The 22,827-nt window shown below is 41.5% G+C and overlaps 1 protein-coding gene across 2 annotated transcripts; it reads left to right on the top strand.

The window, feature by feature from the left end:
* Positions 1-6,376: 6,376 nt before the first annotated feature.
* crtac1b (cartilage acidic protein 1b) lies at positions 6,377-21,242 on the top strand. 2 transcript variants are annotated; one of them, XM_085369269.1, is made up of 14 exons: positions 6,377-6,561; positions 7,890-8,086; positions 8,454-8,590; positions 10,971-11,127; positions 12,771-12,905; positions 13,578-13,720; positions 16,292-16,428; positions 17,854-17,936; positions 18,220-18,320; positions 18,413-18,581; positions 20,180-20,325; positions 20,550-20,592; positions 20,701-20,844; positions 21,115-21,242. In XM_085369269.1, exons 1-14 carry the CDS (start codon positions 6,377-6,379, stop codon positions 21,240-21,242), a joined length of 1,905 nt encoding a protein of 634 aa, XP_085225395.1. The 2 variants fall into 2 exon arrangements, with proteins under 2 accessions (XP_085225395.1, XP_085225396.1); XM_085369270.1 differs by having other exon boundaries at positions 12,771-12,951; positions 13,552-13,720.
* Positions 21,243-22,827: the final 1,585 nt, after the last annotated feature.

Raw genomic sequence — 22,827 nt, 5'->3', positions numbered from 1 at the left:
CACATGCACCCTGGAGGCTGACGCACAGTGGAGTCTCTGTGCACAGGTTCAAAGATCAGAGCTGAAGCCCATCCACACAGAAAATCAAATGAGTTGAAAAAAGCAGTAGGGATGCAAACAGCAAGGGATAAGCTGCTCAACTGCAAATAACACGTTTTTTTTTTTTTTTTTGGGGGGGGGGGAGTATCAACTTTAAAGTTGCAGTTCAGCTTGAAGTTGTGTTTTTCAGTAATATATCACACTCTATGAGGACAGAAAGGAAGCATACATGATACAAATGAACCAGCTCTTGATTGTGCAAGCATTTTTAAACAATTTCACAAAAAGTCCATCAAACATGTACTCTGTGTGTGTGTGTCCATGTGTGTGTGTGTAACTTCACTCCCCATAAATGTCCTCACACAGTGACATTGTGGGGACTTGCATCCCTTTTGTCCCTATAACATAAACCATTAAATTTTAGTGCAAAGTCCTGGCCAGATAGGGGTTAAGTTCACATTAGGGTAATGGATGTATTTATAGGTGTTTATATTTCAGCATCCATTTTCATATTTTCACATGAGATTTAAACATGGAGGGTTTGAAATGAAATTATCTTCCTAATATAATAAAGACTAAAGACTAAGGCCAGCCAGTATGTAAGAACTCGCTGTAGCTCTGTTTCGTAAATAGACAAAATTATCTAGTGAAATCACTTTTAAACTGAAAGTTTGCATTTAAAAACCTAAAGACATGAACAGAGTCAAGAGAAATAAAAAGAATATGGTGCAAAGTTTCATTCTGCATGTTAAGGATTCATTGCTTTGGAGCCAACAGGGGACTAAATGTCATGATATCGCAGCAGCTGTTTATCAATCAATCAGAGTTTCTCTCTTGCAAATCACAAAACTTTATATATAAGTTATCATACATTGTTCATTTAAAAAGATAATTATCATTAAACTACACCCTGCTCACTATGACACAAAAGTTGATAACTAGTGCATTTTGTGTTATGTTTGCACAGTTTGGTTACAGAAGCGCACATTGTTAAAGTAACTTTTCTGTGGTAATAATAATGAATTGACATGAACACACAGAGGAGCTTGCAACTCACTAGGAGTTATTTTAGGAAACAAACATTATCAGACACACCTGAAGGAGCCTAAAGGTTGCAGGAAAGCCATGAGAATCTGTAGGTAGCAAGCGGGCCTGTTAGCCAGAGAGGAGTAAATGCCAGGCAACCCTGCCAGGAGGGGCACAGCACTGGGACCATTACTAAAGCTTAATGATATGAGAAGTGTTCTAGCCACCGCAGAGGGGATTCATCATGATGCTGTAGCACTATACATCTTTCAGCAGCCCTTAAAAGGGAAAGGGGACATTTCTCCATGCTGTAGTAAAAAGCCCCGTCCCTTCCCCATTTCTTCCCTCGAGCTTTCCACAATCCTCGTCGTCGCTTAAAGAAGGTCTATTTAAGGATCATTGTGTCTAAGGAAGAAGGGGGGGCATGACCTTGACGACAAGTAAGAGTGAGGCGAAGAGGAGCGCTGAATGGGTGTGTGTAGCTGATGGAAACAGGCGGCGACCACAACATTGTTTCTCGTGTTTGTCCCAGCGTACCCCAGGGGTAGGAATACAATTCACTTTCCGCCTCAAAGTCACACTATACACTGTCACTGGCTTCAGCTGAGTGCTGATAGATGTCTCTTCGTCCCTCGTAAATAAGTAAAAAAAAACAAAAAAACCCGCCAAAAAACTCTGATCTCCAGTGTAAGAGACTGTAGATCAGGGTGTAAATAGCTGAAGGTATCATGCGCAGTAGTACATCAAGCCCAGAGCATTTTCTCTTTCTCGAACCCCTCACATTTTGTGGCCGTGTCAGAGAACTGTGCAACGTGTAAATCAGCCAGGACAGATAAACTCCAATTAAAGAGCAATGAGACACAGTATGTAAAAGGACTTCTCTTTGGGTCTTTAACTAATTTTATAGCCTGGAGCCAATATGCAGTAATCAGAACATGAAAAAGCTTTCTGTCCTCATGTTTGCATTGTTTGAGTCACAGCCACCTGCCTACAGATTTACACCAGTAGATCACAGACAATAACAGTAAAGACAGAAGTGCACTGGTTTATGACTTCAGCACTTTCAGTTTGAAGTCTTCCAGCACCAGTGAGTTTAAATTATGGTGGGAGACGTCCTTGGGATGTGAACATCTCATTTCACCATGCCGTACGCAACCACGTGCACACACACACACACACACACACACACACACACACACACACACACACACACACACACACACAACTCATTTCGTTGGGGGGGGGGGGGGGGGGTCTCTGGGAGGCTGGACTCAGCAGAGCGTGACATAAGAATTATACATCTGGCAGCAGTAAACCTGCAAACTCTCTCTCTCTTTCACGGGTATGAGGCAGAACACTAACTTTTTGATGATCACTCTGAGAGGGAACTATTTGTTATTATTGCTGTTTGATATTGATGTTTCTAACGAGCTTTGTGCGGATATGATGCTGTTGTTCCTCCTAGCAGGATGCACCATTTCCCTGTCAATCAGCATGATTGTGCAAAAAGTAATGCACCGAATTTCTTGAAACTTCTCGAAGCATGGTCGAGCGTGGGTACAGAAAGCACCAGCTTAATTTTAGTGCTTTCTCCAATTATTTTTTTAAACCGCAAGACAGGGCATTAGCAGAGCCTGAGAGCTTCTAGTTTTATGACTTTGCACATACAGCTGAAGCAGCTTTCTGGGCATCTTAAGATAACAAAAAAGAAGCATTTTAAGCATTTTAAGTGCTTTCCTTTGCTTCAATGGCATTACTACAACAAGCAAAAAACATACTGAAATGAAAAAAATATATATTTCTTTTATAAATATAAATTATATAGAGTCACAAGAAAAATCGAAGCCTGCACCTTTTGAAGATATAAATATAATAAACCTTTATGAACACATAACATATATGGTGGGGATATATTTCAGTATACACGAAAGGAGCCTGGAGGCACCGTTTAAACGAACTTATGCTCCAATTTGTTAAATGGCTCATTTAAATCAGTCTGCCTGCGTGTAAAAAAAAAAAAAAAACAGGAAAAAATGGTGGCTGACATCCAAAAATATCTAATAACTTTCATCTATAATCACACGTGGATGGGACAGAAGTCACAGCATCCCAACTGAACCGAGTAAGCTCCGCATCCTCATCCCAGCTGCGCCCCACTGCCAGATTATAATAAACACCTGCCGACACGCCCACCCGCCGTTTCCCAGCTTCCCTATTGGTTTTCATTTTAGATATTCAACAAGCTGCGCGGAGATTGGCTCAAATCTCGTACAAGCGATTTCATAAAGCAAATCTTTTGGAAGTTGTGTAAAGGGAATAAGTGGGGAAAAACCCTTGAGATAAAGGCTGTTTAGCTCTCTCTCTCTTTCGCTCTCTCTCACCGTCCCTGGTGTCAGTTCGCTGGAGGATTTTGTCGGAGTTTCCCGAGCGTCTCTGCATCTGTGAGTACCTGAGTCTGCCCGCTGCTGAAGCTGCCGTCTTCCGCTGGGTTCAGGATCGTTGTGGCGCTCAGCTGGGATCTGCTGCGCAAAGACGCGAAAGAAAGTTGACGATTTGAACGTAACTTTCAGAGCAAAACCTCAACCCAGACAGAGACGCTTGTTATCAATAATGCTGTTAAACGGTCATCCCCTTTGGTTACAGTAGCTGTCACGGATTAAATGATGCTCATAGTTTTAAAAACGCCGATGTGCAGGTAGTTAAATGACAGCAGGTTTGTTTTGTAAATGGACTTATCATTACCGAGGTGGAGTGCGCTTATTTTTTAACTTTTCTCATTTTTAAAAGAAGTATTTTTATTTGATAGATAGATAGATAGATAGATAGATAGATAGATAGATAGATAGATAGATAGATAGATAGATAGATAGAACAAAAACCAATAAAAACTACTAAACGTTGTTTAAATGATTATGTGGTGGTTTAAACTACTCATATGATGTGTTTTGTGAGTCAAATGAACAATAAATGAACAATAATCCTTGCTGGATTTATTGTTGCCTTATATTAAGTGGTAAATGATAGACGAACAAGAGCTTGTCATTAATGTCAGGTGTTGATTGAAGTGTAATTCACTGTGACTGGTAGAGTGCTTTGTGTGTGTATGTGTGTATGTGTGTGTGTGTGTGTGTGTGTGTGTGTGTGTGTGTGTGTGTGTTCTGCAGTGAGGGTGTCCTTCACAGAAAAGAGCTTCTGCAAAAGTGTGTTTGAAAGTGAAGATGTTGCTGGCTCTTTGTCGCAGTGTTATCAGGATCAGAGCTGAGCACGAATTCTTCAGAAAGCACATGCTGATGTTGCACGCTGTGGTAATGACCTCTTAATGCCAACATAAATAACCACATCGAAAGCATTTCTCTGCTCTGAAACGACTATTCGTTTCCTGGGCCGTTTCATTGTCTTTGAATGGTTTACAGGAGATTACTTTGCTTGATGTTCCCTTGTTTGGGCGGTGACCTCGGCAGATGTTATATCATCGAACCCAGATGAGGGCAAAAATGGTTTGTGGATATGTGCTTGCAGAAAAGTCCAACTTTGCTTGACAGCTGAAGAAGGATGTCTTGGTTCTTACTGCAGTGAATCTGTGTCGAAGAGACTTCATGTCCTTGGCTGGATAATATAGTACCTCATGATTTTATCAAACTGAAAAGTCTCCAGTGATTTCATGCACTCATCAATCCTATCACCAATCCTCTTTCATGTCGCTATTACTTTGTGTGGGTGACTTATAAGGGATACCAAAGTTTTTTTTTCCTTTTGTCTTTTTCAGGCTGGTGTTCAACTGAAATATGAATATAACCTTGTATGCATGGCTATTAAAGTTAACCTGTCCACCTTTCTAGTAGAAGCTGCATCATTTACACGTTGTTATCTTGTCCTCTAATTGGCTGATTTGCAGTTCATTTAAAAAGATCTAAAGAGACTGTGTGCTGTTCCATAACACTTAGTTTTTTTACTTTCCACGTTTCCGTTTCCTTTTCTTTTTAATTTATAGCCCACTCCCCCTATCTAATATGGAGTTTATTAGCAAGTCTGTAAAGTCCCTTTCTCTAGTGTGGAACTGGCCAGCTCATTTGTCATCACATCCTGCTCTAATGGGGAGAAACTGCCTCATCTTGAGCTCCCAGTGTTGTTAATTAACCCTTCTTGCTAACAGGCACAGTCCACATTACTACCGGCTCTTCTGCCGGCGTTATCGCTGCGCTGCCTGCCCAGGGAGTTAGCGTTGGCCCCGGCCATATTTCTGCAGGTGTCAGCAGAGGTGCTTCCTCTCCTGCTTTTTGTGCTTTTGAGAGTATTACTCAAGCAGCACTGTGGTTTTATCTTAAATTGAATTGTTGAGGGAGATGTTAAAGAGCCATACATCACCTGGACACTCAGCAGAAAGGGAGAATCTGCAGCAGTATAGATGGGAGCGTCTCAGCGGCATTACAGATGGAATGACGGAGGACATGTTCATAAATCCACAGGCAGAGAAAATCAAGTTGTCAGCCTTTAGAATGCCACTTAAATGTGTGCACGTGTGTGTCTGTGTGTGTGTGATGTTTTGCAGGGCTGTTGCTGATGAGCTTCTTATTTCAGCGTTAAGAAGGTGACCCTTCTCTTTGCCAATTCCTCTTTGCTTCTTTTCAGCCTGAGCGTCAGAAACTCCACCTCACCTTTACCTGCCTGCAATTCACAACTCGAATTGGATCAATGTTCACCTTTTATCTGCTTACCACTTAAAGGACAATAATACATCACTGAGTCCTTTTATCCAAACAGAAAAAAAATCTTTTCCATTTTAGTGTTGGTCCTTGTCTCTAAGGAAACAACACCTCAGGTCTGTTATAACAGGTCGTATTGGTTTCCTCTGTACTCACTTGGCCTCTGGCTAATGCCTTCGCTCCATGTATGGATTTTCTGTCTTGTAATTCCTCAGCCTGTCTGCATGTGATGGGTTGTTCAGATCTAACCCTGCAGAATGCCGCTGATTGCAGTGGTATATCCTCATCTTTATGTCTGAGTATAGCAGGAAGCTTTGCCAGCAATGTTTGCCTTATGATGGATTTGGAGAACTAGCAAAAAAAAAGTGGGGGGATGTGTTGCAGTTGCAGATGAATGACTCATATTTTTTTATGGGATTCTCATTACACATCAACTAGCAGGTCACGTGTGCAGTAGTTCAGGTGAATAGCGTTGTGGATTGGATGAATGGTAATTTTGCTGTTCAGACTGTATATGTCTGTACAACGTCCGTTGGCGTTATTCAGCACTTGAATTCTTTAAAACAAAAGTCATGTTGCAAATAGTGTGTTTCGCCCTTCAGGTAAGGATGTTGTTGTGGCTGGTTTTGTTCCTGCCCGCCCTCTCGGTGGCTCAGAGGTCAGAGCCCGTGTTCTCAGCTATAACCAAGACCGTCCTTCCTCCAGACTACGACAACAACCCCACCCAGCTCAACTATGGCGTGGCTGTCACTGATGTGGACGGGGATGGAGACCTGGAGATATTTGTAGCTGGGTGAGGAGCGTGCAGAGAAAGCTGGACTTACCATCACCATAAAAACCCCCTAAATCCCTTAAGTTTCCCTCCCACTAGTCTAACTCTTAAGCTTAAATAAAAACACAACTTCCAAAAGATAAAGGTTAAAGACAAAGGCAAAAAAAGCTAAAAGATAAGAGATGCTAAGGCCACCCTGGGGCTCAGTCAACTGATGAAAAATGGATATGATCGAAAAGAGTGCCAGTGATGGGAACAGCTTTACAAGACTGCCTCAATCCAGCAATGACTGAGCATGAATACATTTCCCAGTGCTTAACAGGAAATAGATGAACCAAAAATGACCCTGCTTAATAGATGTAATTTAGGTAAAACATCCTATTCAGCAGGTATCCTGGACGGGAGCTCATCCCAAAACCTCATAGAGGATGTAATTTAATTTACAATTAAAAGAATCTTCAGATGAATTACTTTTATATACATTACACTGACAGTGCCGACCTTCTCTAATATACTTTGGTGACAACCAAGAAAGCTTTTGTAGTGTATATCCAAACATTTTAGACTATATTTTTTAAGTATTTAGGCAAATTTAGATTTTGATTTCAAACTGAATGTTAGCAAAATGCACTGTCAAGAGTAAGTTTACAACATTTCTTGCAAACTGGCATAAAAAACATCAGAGGCTTGGATTCTAAATCAAAACCATGAGTAGAGATTACACTGTTGAAAAAAAATGTGTGCAATCAAAATTATCCATTGTTCTGTTTTACACCTCTCACTGATTTGCTCCCCACTGCAATGGCACCTGAGGCTTATGGGTAAACAAAATTCATGAGCTCCAATGTGACAAGCATAAGATCTCAGTGAAACGTCTCCATAATATAAACCTAAAGGGCTTCTGTGTCCGGTAAACTAAGGACTACATGACTGACTCATCCTGGACTTACATGCCATAAAATCCAAATTATGAAAATACATGAGTGACGTTATTACGCAATAAATAGAATTCGTTTGCATGTAACAGATATTTTTAAGAGGCAAAAAATAGACATTAAGGTCAAAATGATTTGCTATAAGTAAAAATAAATAAATAAAATGTGAATCTAAAAATTTTGCTTGCCAATCAATCTCTCTGATCAAATCTGCAACTACAGAATAGAAGAGAGATGCAGGAGTCCAGCTGTCATCAAAGTCTTTATAAAGTTAAACTTCAAACTAAACCAGCAAGCAAATGTTGCTTTCAGCATGTTCAGCCAGCACTTGCTAAAGCTCATAAACTGTAAAACAAGAATGTCATACTGTCAGTCATGTGCATTATAACAGTGTGCTATTTTTGCCCGTGACAGCTACAACGGCCCGAACCTGGTGCTAAAGTACGACAAACAGAGGAAAAGGCTTGTCAACATCGCTGTTGACAACCGTAGCTCCCCGTTCTATGCCCTGAGAGACCGTCAAGGCAACGCCATCGGAGTGACAGCTTGTGACATCGATGGAGATGGACGGGAAGAGATTTATGTCCTCAACACCAATAACGCCTTCTCTGGTACAGTGCGAGCTGATACACTTTTGGAAAACTACAAAGGCACACATAGGGCTTTCTTTCTTTTTTTTCCTTTTACACAGAGACAAAGGAGGAGAATCGGTATGCAGATATTAAGCTTATCTCAGCTGAGTCTTCAGCAGATAACAGATAAGCTTTGCGCCGCTATTAATCTGTGAGAAACCCAGAGATCAGACTGCCAAAACTGCAACACCTCACGTCTGTCATTTTTCTTAAACTCCTTTATCACTTTGCTCACTTCCAGCCACAGGAGCCTGTTTTCACTCACCCACAGTTTTTGCATTACACAATGCCTCTTTTCTCCACGCAGTCTTTGTCTTTCCTGAACCTTTTCTCTCTCTGCATCAAGGTCGGGCAACATACTCTGACAAGCTGTTTAAGTTCCGTAATGGGCGCTTTGAAGATCTGCTGAGCGATGATATTAACGAACACAGAGACGTAGCCAACCCTATGGCTGGGCGCTCAGTGGCCTGTGTGGACAGAAAGGTACTTCTCATACAAACACACACACACACATCAAGTGCACTATATGCAGATCTGCACCGTACGCACACTCCCTAGAGTGTCTTCTCCGTACATGCACGGGTGCTTCTGTTTGTTTACCAGTGATAACTCATGCCCTGCCTACGCCGCCCTTCTCAGCATGTGCTATGACAGTTCATTTGGGGGGAATGGTGTGCCATTTTCTCTCTTCTGTCCATCGCACCAGTGTAATTACAGAAGCCAGGGCTCGTTTGTTTTATAGAACATCGTACGAGGGGAGGAGTGATGACTGCACACTACTGCTTTCTGCCCGTAGCATTTTTTTCCCCTCTTTCACTCAGTCCCTTCTCCATTGTTTCCACTTTTATTTTTTAGTCCCTTTTCTCTCACTGACTGACACGCTCACCCTCTTTCTTTGTCTCTTATCTCACACCCACGCATGCAATTCTCACTTCCAATCAGGGACGGGCTAAAGAAGGTAATAGCGGGAAGAGGAAAGTAAAGACTACAATAGATTTTTTTAACCACTGTCCCATCACACTGAGCACTGATAAGTTGTGCTGCTGCCAAACCGATTGGAAAGATATCTGCTTTTAAATGGCACGATTCTTTTGGAAGGAGCCAAAACCCCGATGTGTGCTTTTGCATGTCAGTTCCAGCTGACCAGCAGAGAGAGAACATGTTTTCCTGTTGCTGAACAGGTTTTATTAGAACATATTAAAAGAAACAGCTGCAGAACGTTGCACAGGCCAAAAGCAAAGCATGCTTTATAGTCAGCTGGGTAGCTAATGCTTTCGATGTTGTTTACTCATAAATAAAGTGTTATCTTTAAGAGAAAAAGATCGATTTACCACCCGACCGTTTCGTCCCTACCCGGTCTCCTTGAAAGTGACATCCCATCATCATTCTAACACAAACTGATGAAGGTGACATATTGAAGGGCCTCACATTGAACTGATAGATTGGTTCACTAAAACTTTAAACTGGCAGGCATGAAAAAATAAACGACTTTTAAAAGCCAGAATAATTAAAAAATTGTTCAAATGAAGCTCAGTGAAAAAGTACAAGATGCAGTTCTTGACAATAAAAGAATAAAAATGCTGCAGTAGCGGCAAGTTAGCTTATTCATACTTCTTGATTGATGTAAAGGGTGTGCAGTCCTTGGACCAACATGCACTGCAGGCATGTATAGCGCGCTATTCACAATGCCAATCCCAGTGACAGAAATTAGCCTTGGGTGAAGACTTATTGAAAAACCGTTGACTTTTAAGTTGGTTAAGTAACTTCCAGTTGCCTTTAGCTCTTTCATTGTAATTCATTTTCATGTTTGGCAGCTTCGGAGCATGCTTGCGTGTCCGGCATGCGGTGTGTGCGCGACGCACTGCTCCCACAGCATGTGACACTAAATGACATTTATATCAACCAGACTCATTTACCTTCCTTGCATTGTAAAGATACAATCTGGTGTAACAGAAATAGTGAAATTGCGTGTGTGCATTTGTTTGCATATGTGCATGTGTTTCTGTTGATTGAAATATGTTAGGCCTGGTGGGAAAGCTCATTGGAATCGAGTGTGTAGTCTATTAGTGTGGTTCCGTCTGTGATTTTGTGTCTGCAGGGACTCTGACTGATAATGGAGTGTGAAATTAATCTCCAAAGGGAGGCAGAGCAAGGAGTAGGGAGAAAGGGCTAAGAATAAGGGGTACGGGGTAAGAAATGGGGGTAGGTGGAGCTGAAGATGACGAGAGGTTTGACTGGGAAAGTAAACAATATTAATAAGCATAGTAACTCCAGAATATTAATAATAAAAAAAGATGATCTAGACAGTGTTACAAATAACCTGTTTAATCCTATTTTTGTTTGATGAATACTCCAACGTGAGGGTCTGAAAGAGGTTGCATATTTCAAAACATTTGCTTTTTCAGTTGGCTTTAAGGAACTTTATAGTATTTCAGACATTTTTAAGCTGACTACAATTTTTCTGTCCTGTCCTGCAGTCTAGAGGTAGAACATAGATTTATATATTGAGCTTAGAGCCTCCACTTCCACTCAAAAGAGTAAAAGAAAATTGTGTTGATGATGCAATTGAAGAACTAATGAAATAAGAGAAAATGCAGCCAATCCTTAATATGGTCAAAGGAAAAGTAAATGTTTTTATATATGACATGAGCACCGTAGAGTCTGTTTTACTGACTACAGACATCTTAAAAAGCTCTTCAGGAAACACAGAAATGCAGAAATATAAAACATGTTTGTTTTTTTTAATTTACAGTTGCTTATAATTTCATGCGTAGCTATGAGTGCATTTGATCGGGTTGCAGCATATTCTTGATTTATATTAATAAAAATATGAATACACGTAAATCTTTATTTTTCTGCACAGGGTACAGGTCGTTATGCTATCTACATAGCAAACTACGCCAGTGGCAACGTGGGCCCTCATGCGCTCATAGAAATGGATGAGGCAGCGAGTGACCTTTCGCAGGGCGTCGTTGCCCTCTCCAATGTGGCAGAGCGGGCTGGAGTCAACAAATTCATTGGTGGGTATGACGCACTGACTGGGGGTATTTGATATAGACGATTGCTTTAAGATCACCCAGCACTACTGGACCTTCAGTTTGATTTATACAGACATTTGCAGAAGGGGCATGTGCTTGTTGTACTCACAGAGGTTGAAATATAGGACTTCGCGACACACAGGGAAGCAGACGAGGGGCGAGTCAGAGGGGGTTAGAGAAGTGCCAGGCGAGAAAGAGAAAAAGGGCTTGAGAGAAAGAAGAAGAAAGAGGATGTAAAGGCTCTTTTGGCGCTGTCAGCTATTTACTCCAGCCAAAGTCACAGGGAATCAAAGGCAAAGGGCGGCAAACACATATATCAAACCTATTCTAACCATGAAATTCAGCTGTTAATCTTGGCATCTAAATCAAATTAAATAGTTTCCGTTTTAGTAAGACAGTAATTGAGAAAATTCATGGATGGCATTAATTATATTTTAGCATTAATTGTTTGGATTAAAGGGTTTTCACATACTGGCAGAATAATCATTACAGGAACATAAAACATTGTATTTGGCAAATCAACTCCCTGTTTTCATTAAAAATGTTGCTTAGAACTGTTTTTGGAAACAAAATGAATATTTCACTGAAATGATGTTGAAATGTGTCACTACAGCCCGCGTCATCACGTGGATCAATTTAGGTCTGTGATATATAGAAGAATAGAACAGTAAATGCAAAAAATGTTACCATGATTAATTTCTTCATAATAGAGACTGTCATGATGAAAAAAAATGCTGCCCCTGTGATAATTTATTATAATCACTGAAAAGTCCTTGTTCTGGTGAGTTTTGGAAATACGAGGTGACTTTGTATGTGAGCGCCCCGGCATGAATCTTCATCATCTATGGATTTTTTTTTCACGTGCAGGATATCATCTGATCCACCAGGGGGGAAGATGAGCTTGCTCACATTTGCTGTGAATGATGTACGATAGATGGCTTTGTCATCAAACTGCCGTTAATCAGAGGAGAGGGACAGTCGGTGAAGTTGTATATCTAATGGTTACATATCTCCAGAGAGACATTAGTGGTTTATGGCCGTAGGGGTTGAGTGGTATTTGTCTGGGTTGATGGAGCGGGCCAGTAAATCAGCAGCGAGTCATGACTTGCAGCAGTGACTTTGCATACTGGAAGGACAATCAAAGCCCTTTCAACTCCATAATTAAACTCTGCTGGTCTGAGATGAAGCACTACATTTTACAGAATGTCACTGGAGAATCCTGGGGTGATGCTAAAAGTGTACCTTCAAGTGTAACAGTTACAAAAATCACTACATAAGGAGAAAATTACTGTTTGCTTTTGGTTAATGCAAAAGATTCTTTGTGTTTTTGCATTTCTTGTTGTGCTTAGGTGTGTTTACCTGTGTTTGTGTGTATGTAACCCATCAGAGTCAGTGTCTGTGTCAGCAGAAAGAGCTGCCCTACTCAGAGGAAATGACCTGGAAAGACAGTAATAATCTCTTCCCTTTCACTTTTGTTAAGGCGGTGATCTCTCTCCCTCTGCTCTCTCTGTTGTTCCTCATATCCTGCTTCATTTTTTTCCTCCCAAATGTTGTGCTAGCCCTCTTCTGAGCTGCCTAATTCTCCCACCGCTGTGTGTCTTGTTCCCTTGTCTTTCTCTGTGCAGGAGGAAGAGGTGTCGTGGTGGGGCCCATTGTCAGTCAGACTCTGTCTGATGTGTTTTGCGACAATGAGTACGGTCCAAACTTCTTGTTCAGGAACAATGGCGATGGAACTTTCACGGATGTGGCACAGCAGGCTGGTGAGATGATCACGTGCAGTTTACCAGATCATAGCCTGGGAGATCAGTTATTTCTTCACACATCAATCATCCTGTGAAAAACAATAAACGCGAGAGGCATTGTTGTATAGAATAAATATCAGTCGTGCATGATTCCTAAAATATTTCAACCTAATTAATATAAAAATCTAAGTTTGTTAAACCATATATTTTAATATTGTGGCTTTTAACGATTAATTAGCTGTCAACTGCAATGAAACCTCACAGAATGAGAAAGCAATAAATTAAGTTTATTAAAAAAATAAATAAATCAAGATGATTTAAATGCACTATAGTAATAATAACTGGTGAGGCCTCCTTTTCTGTAATGACTCATTGTGATAAAGTATGTGTTTGATCGCTGCAGGTGAAGCGCAAAGCCATCAGCTTATCAGAGAAGCTGTTTTTTTTACCGTCATCTCATGATGACAAGAAAGTGATTGCCATGAATTCAGTGATTGATTTTAAACATTAGAAATGTAGCACTTCATCGTTTTTATGTCACCAGTTTGTTGTTTAATAAATCAGACACTGAAGTGCTGTATTGTACCCAATGACACAGTTCCAGCAGCAGCACTGGTCAGGGTTACCTGGTTTTGAAAATATTGATGGCAGATGATGGAAACAGATTGGGAACATCTCGAATCTTTTTAGGTGTAGAAGACCCCATGCAGCACGGCAGAGGGGTGGCTCTTGCAGACTTCAACCGTGACGGTAAGACGGACATCGTCTACGGGAACTGGAACGGACCTCATCGGTTGTACATGCAGCTCAGTAACCGCAAGCAAAAGTTTAAGGTGGGCCCGGATTTGATGCTATCAGCTCAGTTAGCATCAAACCGACACGACTGCCAGATACCTTATAAAGACCTACTTCAAATGATCACATATGATAAATGGAAGCATGGGCATTCTCACATTTCCACACATTCCACTCCACATGTGATCTGCTGAGGAAAGTGTGCTCAAAAGTTGCAGTGCTTGTGATTTCACTGCAATAACCGATTGAATAATATGATTTTACTTAGTGAAGGACCCAAAAAGCCCATTCAGATTGTCACTGTCAACTCTAGAGAGTTTCAGAGAGAGGTTGTTGTTCTTCTGTCTAATGAACAAGGAGCACAAATAAAACAAATCAGACCTGTTATCACTGTGAATCAAAGGACTATCAATCCAAATGGTTGGCGAGTGAATTAACACTACTCAGTGGCTGCCCACTTTGCGTTTGAGTGGTATTTAAAGACGCAAGGTTAGTGATTTACTCAATCAATGACTCTACAGACAGCGTGTGCAAGGCAGCCAGCAGCACGCATCTGTTTGGGTACTAAGTTTTAGAGTGGCGAAGTCAGAGACAGGCCCTGCTGCATAAATCTGTAGAGGATTCGGGCTCGGTGATCTATCTGCCACCACCTGCACTCGCATCTTTTACCTAGGAGATAAATGTCACCCAAGACATCTTTATAGGGGTCGAGTAAGGGGTTAATGTGTGATGCTTTGCCCAGAGATAGTTCCATCAGCATGACACACACACACACACACACACACACTGAGACACTCAAACCCTGTTACGCCTATACGTGCAAAAACACAAAAGACAAATTGAATTAGCCTGACAATGTTTTTTTTTTTTTTGAACCAAGATTGTTAAATCACAACCCCAAAACATATTTAAGACGCCCTTCGCCCACACAAGCTGACACTCCTACTAGCCGTGTTGACCTTTGGCATGCATAATGAAGCTGTTGTATCACTTCAGTAAACCACCAATAAATTGGGCTGAACCAGCAGCTTGCCTGGGCAGTGGAAAGTGCCAATTAGGCCCGTTTGTGCTTTAATTAAAATCTGTTGCAGAGGGTTTCCTTGGAATAGGTTTAACATACACTTGTGCTCACACATACACATAATGAATATATATTTAAAAAGAAGAAAGGTTTTAGTAGAAGTTCTCTTGGAGTTCTTTTGCATTCAGTAATCTGAAATAAAAATTGGTCAGTGTAAGGAAATTTAGTCATTTTACTATTTATTTCTAATTAACTCCATGCAGATTATATCTTTAGAAGCCCTGTATTAGTTCTGGGGAGAGCCCTTTTTGTTCCTGAAGGCACTTTTATTCATGCGCCTACTGTCTTCGGCACTTATTACGGAGCTGTCCCTGCTTTCCTCACTCTTGGCCTCAGCTGGCCATCCCCTCTCCTTCACCTGAGAAGCAGAAGGTCACTGTGGGCGGCCCCCACCCCTGCAGCTTTATGAGCCTTATAATTAAAACAGGGAGTAAATACTGGGGGGAGTGAAGGGCTGCTCTATAACTCTTTCCTGACTTATCACTGTGTCACTGAAGCGGGGAGATATCTGTTACTTTCTCATGCAAAAACTCTTCTGCTGCAGACTTTTTTCGGAGGTGGGGCACGAGGGCTGCTGTCGACTTGCCCCATGCCAGAGGATGTAAAAAGAGCCCAGACACAAGCACTGGACGCTGATTGACATGTTTTTATTTTGAAGGAGGTTGAACCTTGAGGTTATGAAACGGTCTTTCGAGCGAGTGCATCAGGTCACATAACATTGAACAAAATGGACTAAGGAACCACGAGATGTAATCACAGCAGGTTCATGTAAAAACAAGTTCATGTAAAATTACACATCCTTCCAATGTTTTTACCTCGAAAACCTCTTCTGCTTATACAAAGTTACTCTGGTGTTCTCATATCTAGACAGTTGAAGGAAAGGAAAACCCTTTAACCCTGATTAGTCAGTGGAATTGAGCAACTTTTTTGAATCCACTACTAGGCCAGGGCCTGTCTTTGTGGAGTTTGCATGTACCCTGGCTTCCTTCCAAAGTCAAAAGAAATGCAGTTAGTGGGGTTAGGTTAACTGGTGATTCTAAATTACCCATAAATATGTAAATGTGAGTGCAAATGGTTGTCTCTCTCTATGTGCTAGCCCTGTGGTTGACTGGCGACCTGTCCACCAGGGTGTACTTTGCCTCAACACTCTTGCATGGGTTGGACTCAACTGCAGTAAATAAGTTGATTTATTATTAATTAATAAAATTGGTCCAACTCAAGTACATTAAGTCTGAATAACAGAATTTTGAGAACAGAACTGAGATCAGCTGCTACAGGCTATATAATATATTATTTGTAAAAATTAGAATGTTATAACTATAAATACGGAAAAAGCTATATAAATCCTGATAATTCTGGTACCCTGGGCAGTTTATCTAGTAAGTTTCATCCAGATTCATCCAAATAGTTAAAATGCAGTATCCAGCATCCAGTTTCATCCAAATAATTGAAAGGCATTCAACTTATGCATGCATTGTGCTTCTGTAAATGCATGCATGTGTTTCAGTGATGTTACCTTTTTCCCCAGGACATAGCATCCCAGAAGTTTTCCATGCCCTCCCCGGTTCGAACTGTTGTCGCTGCAGATTTTGACAATGACAACGAGTTGGAGGTGTTCTTCAATAACATCGCTTACAGAGGCCCCTCCGCCAACAGACTCTTTAGGTACTCGCACCAACACTGTCAGATTTTGTTCAAGTATGACAGTAAGTTTTTAACATCACTTTGATGAGAAGCTTAATCGAATACTCTTGTGTCTTGATTTAATATTCTAAAGCCGAGCATGGAAGCTGAGAAGAATTTAAAATTCCCAGCCAAGGATACTTATCTAGTCTGGCATCCCGCCTCCTCCTCCACACATGAATGAATCTTTCATTAAGACAGTTTTAGGTCTCTTTTTGGCTCGTGGTTTGGCTTCCTCTCTTGATAATATTAATGAACTCAGCTCTTAAAATATAATATATGATACATATTAATTGTTAGGACTTAATAGTAGAATGAACCCATCTTCCTGAATAAAAATCTGATCTGGCATATTTATCTGAACAGGATGCAGAACTCATGATGAACGTTGCCAGGAGATGTTGGGTTAATTTATTCTGAATATCAATAATCAGTTTGAGCTCCACAGATTTCCTGGAGCTGAATATTCCTGCACACCAGGTCATCGAAGGAAAATTTGTCTTTCTGGGCATGGTCTGACAGGGGTCACAGCTCCATGGCCTGTGGCTCTGCCATTGTCTGCTCCGAAGATGAATCAGCTTTTTTCAAACTCTATTCTCTGGCACTGAAATAAAAACAAGCCCAAACTAATTAATTCAACACAACGAATCAATATTTAGCTTAGCTGAAGTGTTTAATAGTCAGGATCAGCAGATTAGTGTACCAAGATAGCTAATTATTTTAAGGAAAGCAGGTTCATGGTGGGTGATAATGTGCATATGTTTAACAAAGGATACAGGTTTGTAAACTCAATACATTTTCACCAATGTGCTTCACAGAGATATGACAAATTACGAATTGATAATAATTAATTCATACAAATCAGTAATTATGTAAGTTTGGAAATATCTAATTTTCTTCTTGTCTTCTGGTTGTTGTATTTGTGTTTGCTGAGATTTATGTGCATTATTTATGTTAGTTTCCTGTGTTATGTGTAGTAATATGCACTATATCTTCTGATTAGGAGACTGCAGGTCACTGTAAAGTTTTCCACTACAGTAATTGTCTATTCAAAATCTACTCATAATAGAATATTGTCAGTAGTCTGAGTGGTGCCTATTATATGTACTATGTACTAATTTATTGACAATATCACTACGGATATCAGCAATTGGAACAATTCGTTGTCTTTTTTATTAAATCAAGTATAAACTTATCATATTTTAATCTAATTGTGTAATTTATGCATTAAAGAGTTTCCAGTTTCCAGTTTAAAAACAACAAAACAAAACAGTGAATTGTAGCATAGTGACGAGTTTCAGAAAAGCCTTGTGTTATTTGGATCTTTCCTATACTGCAACCACATTTATAGCAGCTTAGAATTTTTGCAGTGATTTCAGGGTAATGTTTGTGGTACTACTTCAATAGGGTGAGCAGGAGAGAACATGGAGACCCCCAGATAGAAGAGCTGAATATCGGGGAGGCAGCAGAGCCTGAAGGACGAGGAACCGGTGAGCATGGCAGAAAAGATAGCTGTCATACAGCTCTATTAAAAATGATAAGCAGCACTACACCATATCTCCTCTGCTATTACAACATCAAACCTCTAGATGGCATTAGAGCTCCACTTAGAATCTGAGTTTCCTCATGCACTTTATTATAGGAAAAAATAGAATTGGTTCCACATTATTAGTTCAATGACTGTTGGATTATGTCCCTGCATGAGGATAATAAATGTTATGAGGAATGCATCCTCGAGTGTTTAGCCGCATCATTACTGTGATGAATCTCCAGGAGCGGTAGCCACAGACTTTGATGGGGATGGGCGCCTGGAACTGCTGGTGTCTCACGGTGAAAGTGCAGCACAGCCTCTCTCTGTCTACAAAGTCAACCAGGTGAGTGATTGTGAGACATGTGATACTCGATAAGTAGTGTGACATTAAGCCTTACTCCCTCTTTTTTTCCCCTTTTTCTGCCTTTTTCTTAGGGCAATGCAAACTCATGGCTGCGAGTGATTCCCCGGACAAAATTTGGCGCTTTTGCCAGGGGAGCTAAAGTGGTTGTATATACAAAAAAGAGTGGCCCACACACAAGAATAATTGATGGCGGCTCAGGGTACCTCTGTGAGATGGAGCCTGTTGCCCACTTTGGCCTCGGTAAGGAAATATCAGAAAATACACACTTAACTTGTTTTATCTGATCCGCAGATGCAACATCTAATGTTAATTCACTCTGATATAAATTAATAAAAGCATTTCTTCATAGCTTGCTTCTCTTGTTCTCAAATTGGTTTCTGAGGTTTGAATGGGCGGTAAGACAGATAAACATTGCAGAGAGTAGCAGCAAGGAAGAAAACAAAAGCATGTGGAAAGCATTGTCTTAATACCTTCAGCCTGATTAGGCACCCACGGGAGCAAAAGTTCTCTGTGGGAGGGAGCTGATTGGGCAAAACATGAAGAGCGGAGGAGGACAGGTGCTGCAGATGGAAGCCAGCCATGGTTGTGAGGAACTAGCTCTATGTCTCTTTCTGACTGTCCTTCCCTAGGACAGTCAGCTGGTTACCATACAGGCCTGCTAGCCCACCCACCCACTACTCCTCCCTGGCTCTCCTCACTGAGCCTGTTCAATATCAGGATTGTCCAAGCTCACATCACCTTTGGTGGCCCTCATAATACACTCCAGCAGCAAACTATCCAGACAATTGTGGCTTTAGTAGAGACCTCCATTCTCCAGGTTGAAAAGTGTCAGTACTCTTAGACATGTGAGATCTGTTCCCCACAACAAAATGAGACGGTGTCACGTGGGTGTAGAACAGGTGAAATATTCTTTGGCTCTCAGGCAGCACACCTGCTGAGTGGACTGTCTGTCTGGCAAGGTAACTCCAGATCTGTTTACATAAGAAATGCCACTTTAATTAAGGGCTACAGAGGGCCTCTGGAGAGGGGCTTTCTCTATGCCCAATGAAAACAGTTAATAGAGCGAAGAGGGGAGAGTGCTTGTACAACGTGAGCCAGTAAAAAAGAAAGGAAAGAGATAACCTCCAATATATAGAGGTTTCTCACGTTTCATCATGTGTACATTGCTCAAGAATTGTATCTTGTATTGGATGTGATACAACCAGTGGTTGGGAGGGAAAACCGTGTGATTGTAAATTGCTGTGGTTGTTACCTGGTTGCTGCAGGTGCCCATAATTTGCATGAAAGATGGGGATTTGTTTGCAGACATTTGCTAACTACTAGCTGTGCTGTAGTGAAACTTGGAAAAGTGCAATGCAGACTGGAAAATGGAGAACGTTCTCCTCCCAAGTAAAAGTGCCTCAGCTGACCTGTCAAAATGTGCAGCTTTTACTTTGAAGGTGAAAAGTCTCAGTTTCTGGTTTGTGTCACAGTTTGCACAGATTTACTACACCTTACTGGACAGTGTTTGCAGACAAGTTTGCATCTCCCATACAGACTATGGCCGACTAAGACAGGCTGCTAAGGGAGCAGTCTCTAGGCTTGTGTGACTGGGGCTTTAGCAACAACCTTAGGCAACCACCTGCCAACTGGTTGGAGAATACAAATGTTTCCTTTGTGGACTGATGTCTTGACCATACATTGTCACCAAGATTGTTATCCATCTAAAACGACAGACAAGTTACTGCCATGTGGTTAGTCATGTGTCTGACAAACCTCAACACTGTAAGGTTCAGTGATCAGTGGTCTTATATTTCTGTATGCACTGTAACTACCTCAGATTCTACTTCCCTGAATAGGCAAGGATGTGGCCACCAGTGTGGAGGTGTTCTGGCCAGATGGTCGTTCAGTAGCCCGGGCCCTCGAGCCGTCAGAGATCAACTCAGTGCAGGAGATCCACTATCCAAGAGATGAGGAGGAAGTTACTCCTACTGTGGAAATAGAGGTACACAAGTGCTTCATAGTGGGTTTCAGCATGTTTTTTATTCTCAATAAACTAAATACTCATTTTGTCCGAATAACAAAGCTGCTACAAACACAACACCAACTTCAAGAAACAATCGACATCAAGTTGTTTATTGTAAATTGTTGGGATAGTGCAACAGTTTTACGGATCATTCACAGGAGAGTTCATTAAAAATAATATTTCTTACTAATTGTCTCTTACAGTGTGGTCACGGGTTTGCTTTGAATGAGAATGGCCGCTGCACGGGTAAGCTGAGGCACTTTATCCACCTTCAAACTCTGTGCTTGTCTCTTTGTTTAAAAATCCTCACACACGTCAAGTGTCTTTGCCTTCCTCACTTCTCCCTGCCCTCAGATCAAGATGAGTGTACCCAGTTCCCCTCTGTGTGTCCCTCTGACCGCCCTGTCTGCACCAATACCTATGGTAGCTATAAGTGCCGCGCCAAGAGAAGATGCAACCAGGGCTTTGAGCCCAACGACGATGGGTCAGCCTGTGTGGGTGAGTGGTCCTGGCAGAGTCAGGGTATCCGGATTACCAAGATCGTTAGAACAAAAGAAGCACTACCAGAGAACGAGATGCATTAAGTCTTAATTACAGTGGTTTGGAATAAAAGGCTTAGAGGTGCTTACATTCCTCCAACCGTGTCCTCTCTCTGCACCCCACTGTCTTGCATGACTGACCCTCATGTGAATGAGCTGTCTTCCAACTACAAAGACACACATGTTGGCTAACATTTCCCTGCCCTTTGTTTCTCTCTCTTCTCGGCAGCCCAGGTGGCTTACTTTGGGGGAACGCGGTCTTCTGGGGAGCGCAAGTGCTCGGGCCTTACTTTCCGGCTGCTCCCCGTCTCTCTGCTACCACTCATCTCTACCCATCTCTATTCTGGACTGCTGTAGCTGTGACTGTTTTCTCCCCTTCCTAACTCTTTCCACTACTAAAAGTGGGTGTACAGAAACTCTTAGAACAAACTTTTAACAAAAAAAGAGAAATTCCTCTTCACCTTCTCCTCTATGGATCTATGCTATCTTTACCCATCAGCTATTTACAGTCTCGCCTCCTGGTCATCTGCTGCTTTGTGTCACCTCTTGGCTCCCGGCCCCCTCTGGACTATAAAGAAACATACAGGGAGCATGCTCGCTGGGAGCTACAGGGTTCAGAACTAACTGTGCCACACCCGCAGAGTCCTCACGTCATCACCTGGCACTTATCTTAGTGGGACCTGAAACAAGGCCAAGTCAATAAGAGGAGCTTCGGCATAGAAACCGCTGCGCATACAGCAAACAGATCTACTGGCTCCACAGACCACATTCATTACAGACACGCTGAGCCCCATCTGTATATCCAAAATGCCTCTATGGTAATCCTTACAATGTCACTCTCATTCTTATTATGCGCTTACTGGGATGCCGAGGAACACCAGGCCTCCAAACTGTATGTTTTGAGTGTGTATTAATGTGTTTGCGTGGCTGTGTGAGCCTCAGTGTACTGGGTCCAAAGAGGCAGTCGCGTTGGGGAACATATGCCAGACCATCTGTCTCCGATGGTTGGTTACATTTTGTTACACATGAATTATACAACAGCACAGAGAAGAAGGCAAACACATGTGTGTGTGTGTGTGTGTGTGCGTGCGTGCGTGCGTGCGTGCGTGCGAGCACAGGATGAGGCAGATTTTACATTTTTTGGAAAGTGTACTAAAACATATCACCGTAGGCATGTGCAAAGAACATGATGACAAAAGGAAAACACCTAAAACTGAACTGAACAGTGCACTTAATTTATGTTGGTGTTTCTCCTTCTGTTACACTGTGATTACAATCATGAACTCAACATGCAGTAAAAGCTGCTGTTCTTACATTTTAAAGTGTTCAAAATAAAGCAACAGTCTTCAAGATTTCAGTCCTGACTGATTTGGGGACTCCTACAGGTCTTCTTTTGCAACCGGATATTTGTACGACATCACCGCCACAAGGAATCCATCATGCCAGTGCTCACAGCCACCGTCAGTTTGGAGCAGTTGGTATCGAGAAACTACTGAGACAAGCTTTGCGTGTTTTAGTTCTGACAGTAGATAGATGATTAATCCAAACAACTGCCGAGTATTTTTCGTAGCAACCACCTTCGAATGCATTTTAAGAGCAAAAATATTCAGTCACTGAATATTTTTATTCCTTTTACATTGGTTTTAGTGGTAGATAAAATCCTAGTTTGGGTTAAATTACACCCTGTCAAAAACAAGAACCGTGCCCTGCAGAGGCTTTGTGACAGAAAGCATTAAAGCAAACCTTCTACCTTTGATGTGGCAGCAGAAAATTCTCAGTTTGCTTTAAAGGTAGCTTTTTTTCTCCGCTAATGATGCCACAGGCACCTAGTTGGTAATAATAATAATCTTTGAGACTGCCGCTTTAAGTTTTAAGTGCACTAATGCATTCCTAATAGTTTTCCACATAATATAAAGCTTGACAAGTTGCAGTGGCATTCAGT

This window comes from Diplotaxodon limnothrissa, linkage group LG13 (assembly GCF_057381915.1).
Source record: "Diplotaxodon limnothrissa isolate DT_005_m linkage group LG13, D_limnothrissa_male_GT1.1, whole genome shotgun sequence".
NCBI lineage: Eukaryota > Metazoa > Chordata > Actinopteri > Cichliformes > Cichlidae > Diplotaxodon > Diplotaxodon limnothrissa.
This window is presented reverse-complemented; position numbering and strand designations above follow the sequence as displayed.

Excerpts from the sequence above, each read along its gene's own strand:
- crtac1b (XM_085369270.1), top strand. The coding sequence starts at position 6,377 with ATGTTGTTGTGGCTGGTTTTGTTCCTGCCCGCCCTCTCGGTGGCTCAG. Across the intron at positions 12,952-13,551 it reads GATCATAGCCTGGGAGATCA|ATTGGGAACATCTCGAATCT; the intron begins GTTATTTCTTCA and ends TGATGGAAACAG. Across the intron at positions 16,429-17,853 it reads TCCGCCAACAGACTCTTTAG|GGTGAGCAGGAGAGAACATG; the intron begins GTACTCGCACCA and ends CTACTTCAATAG.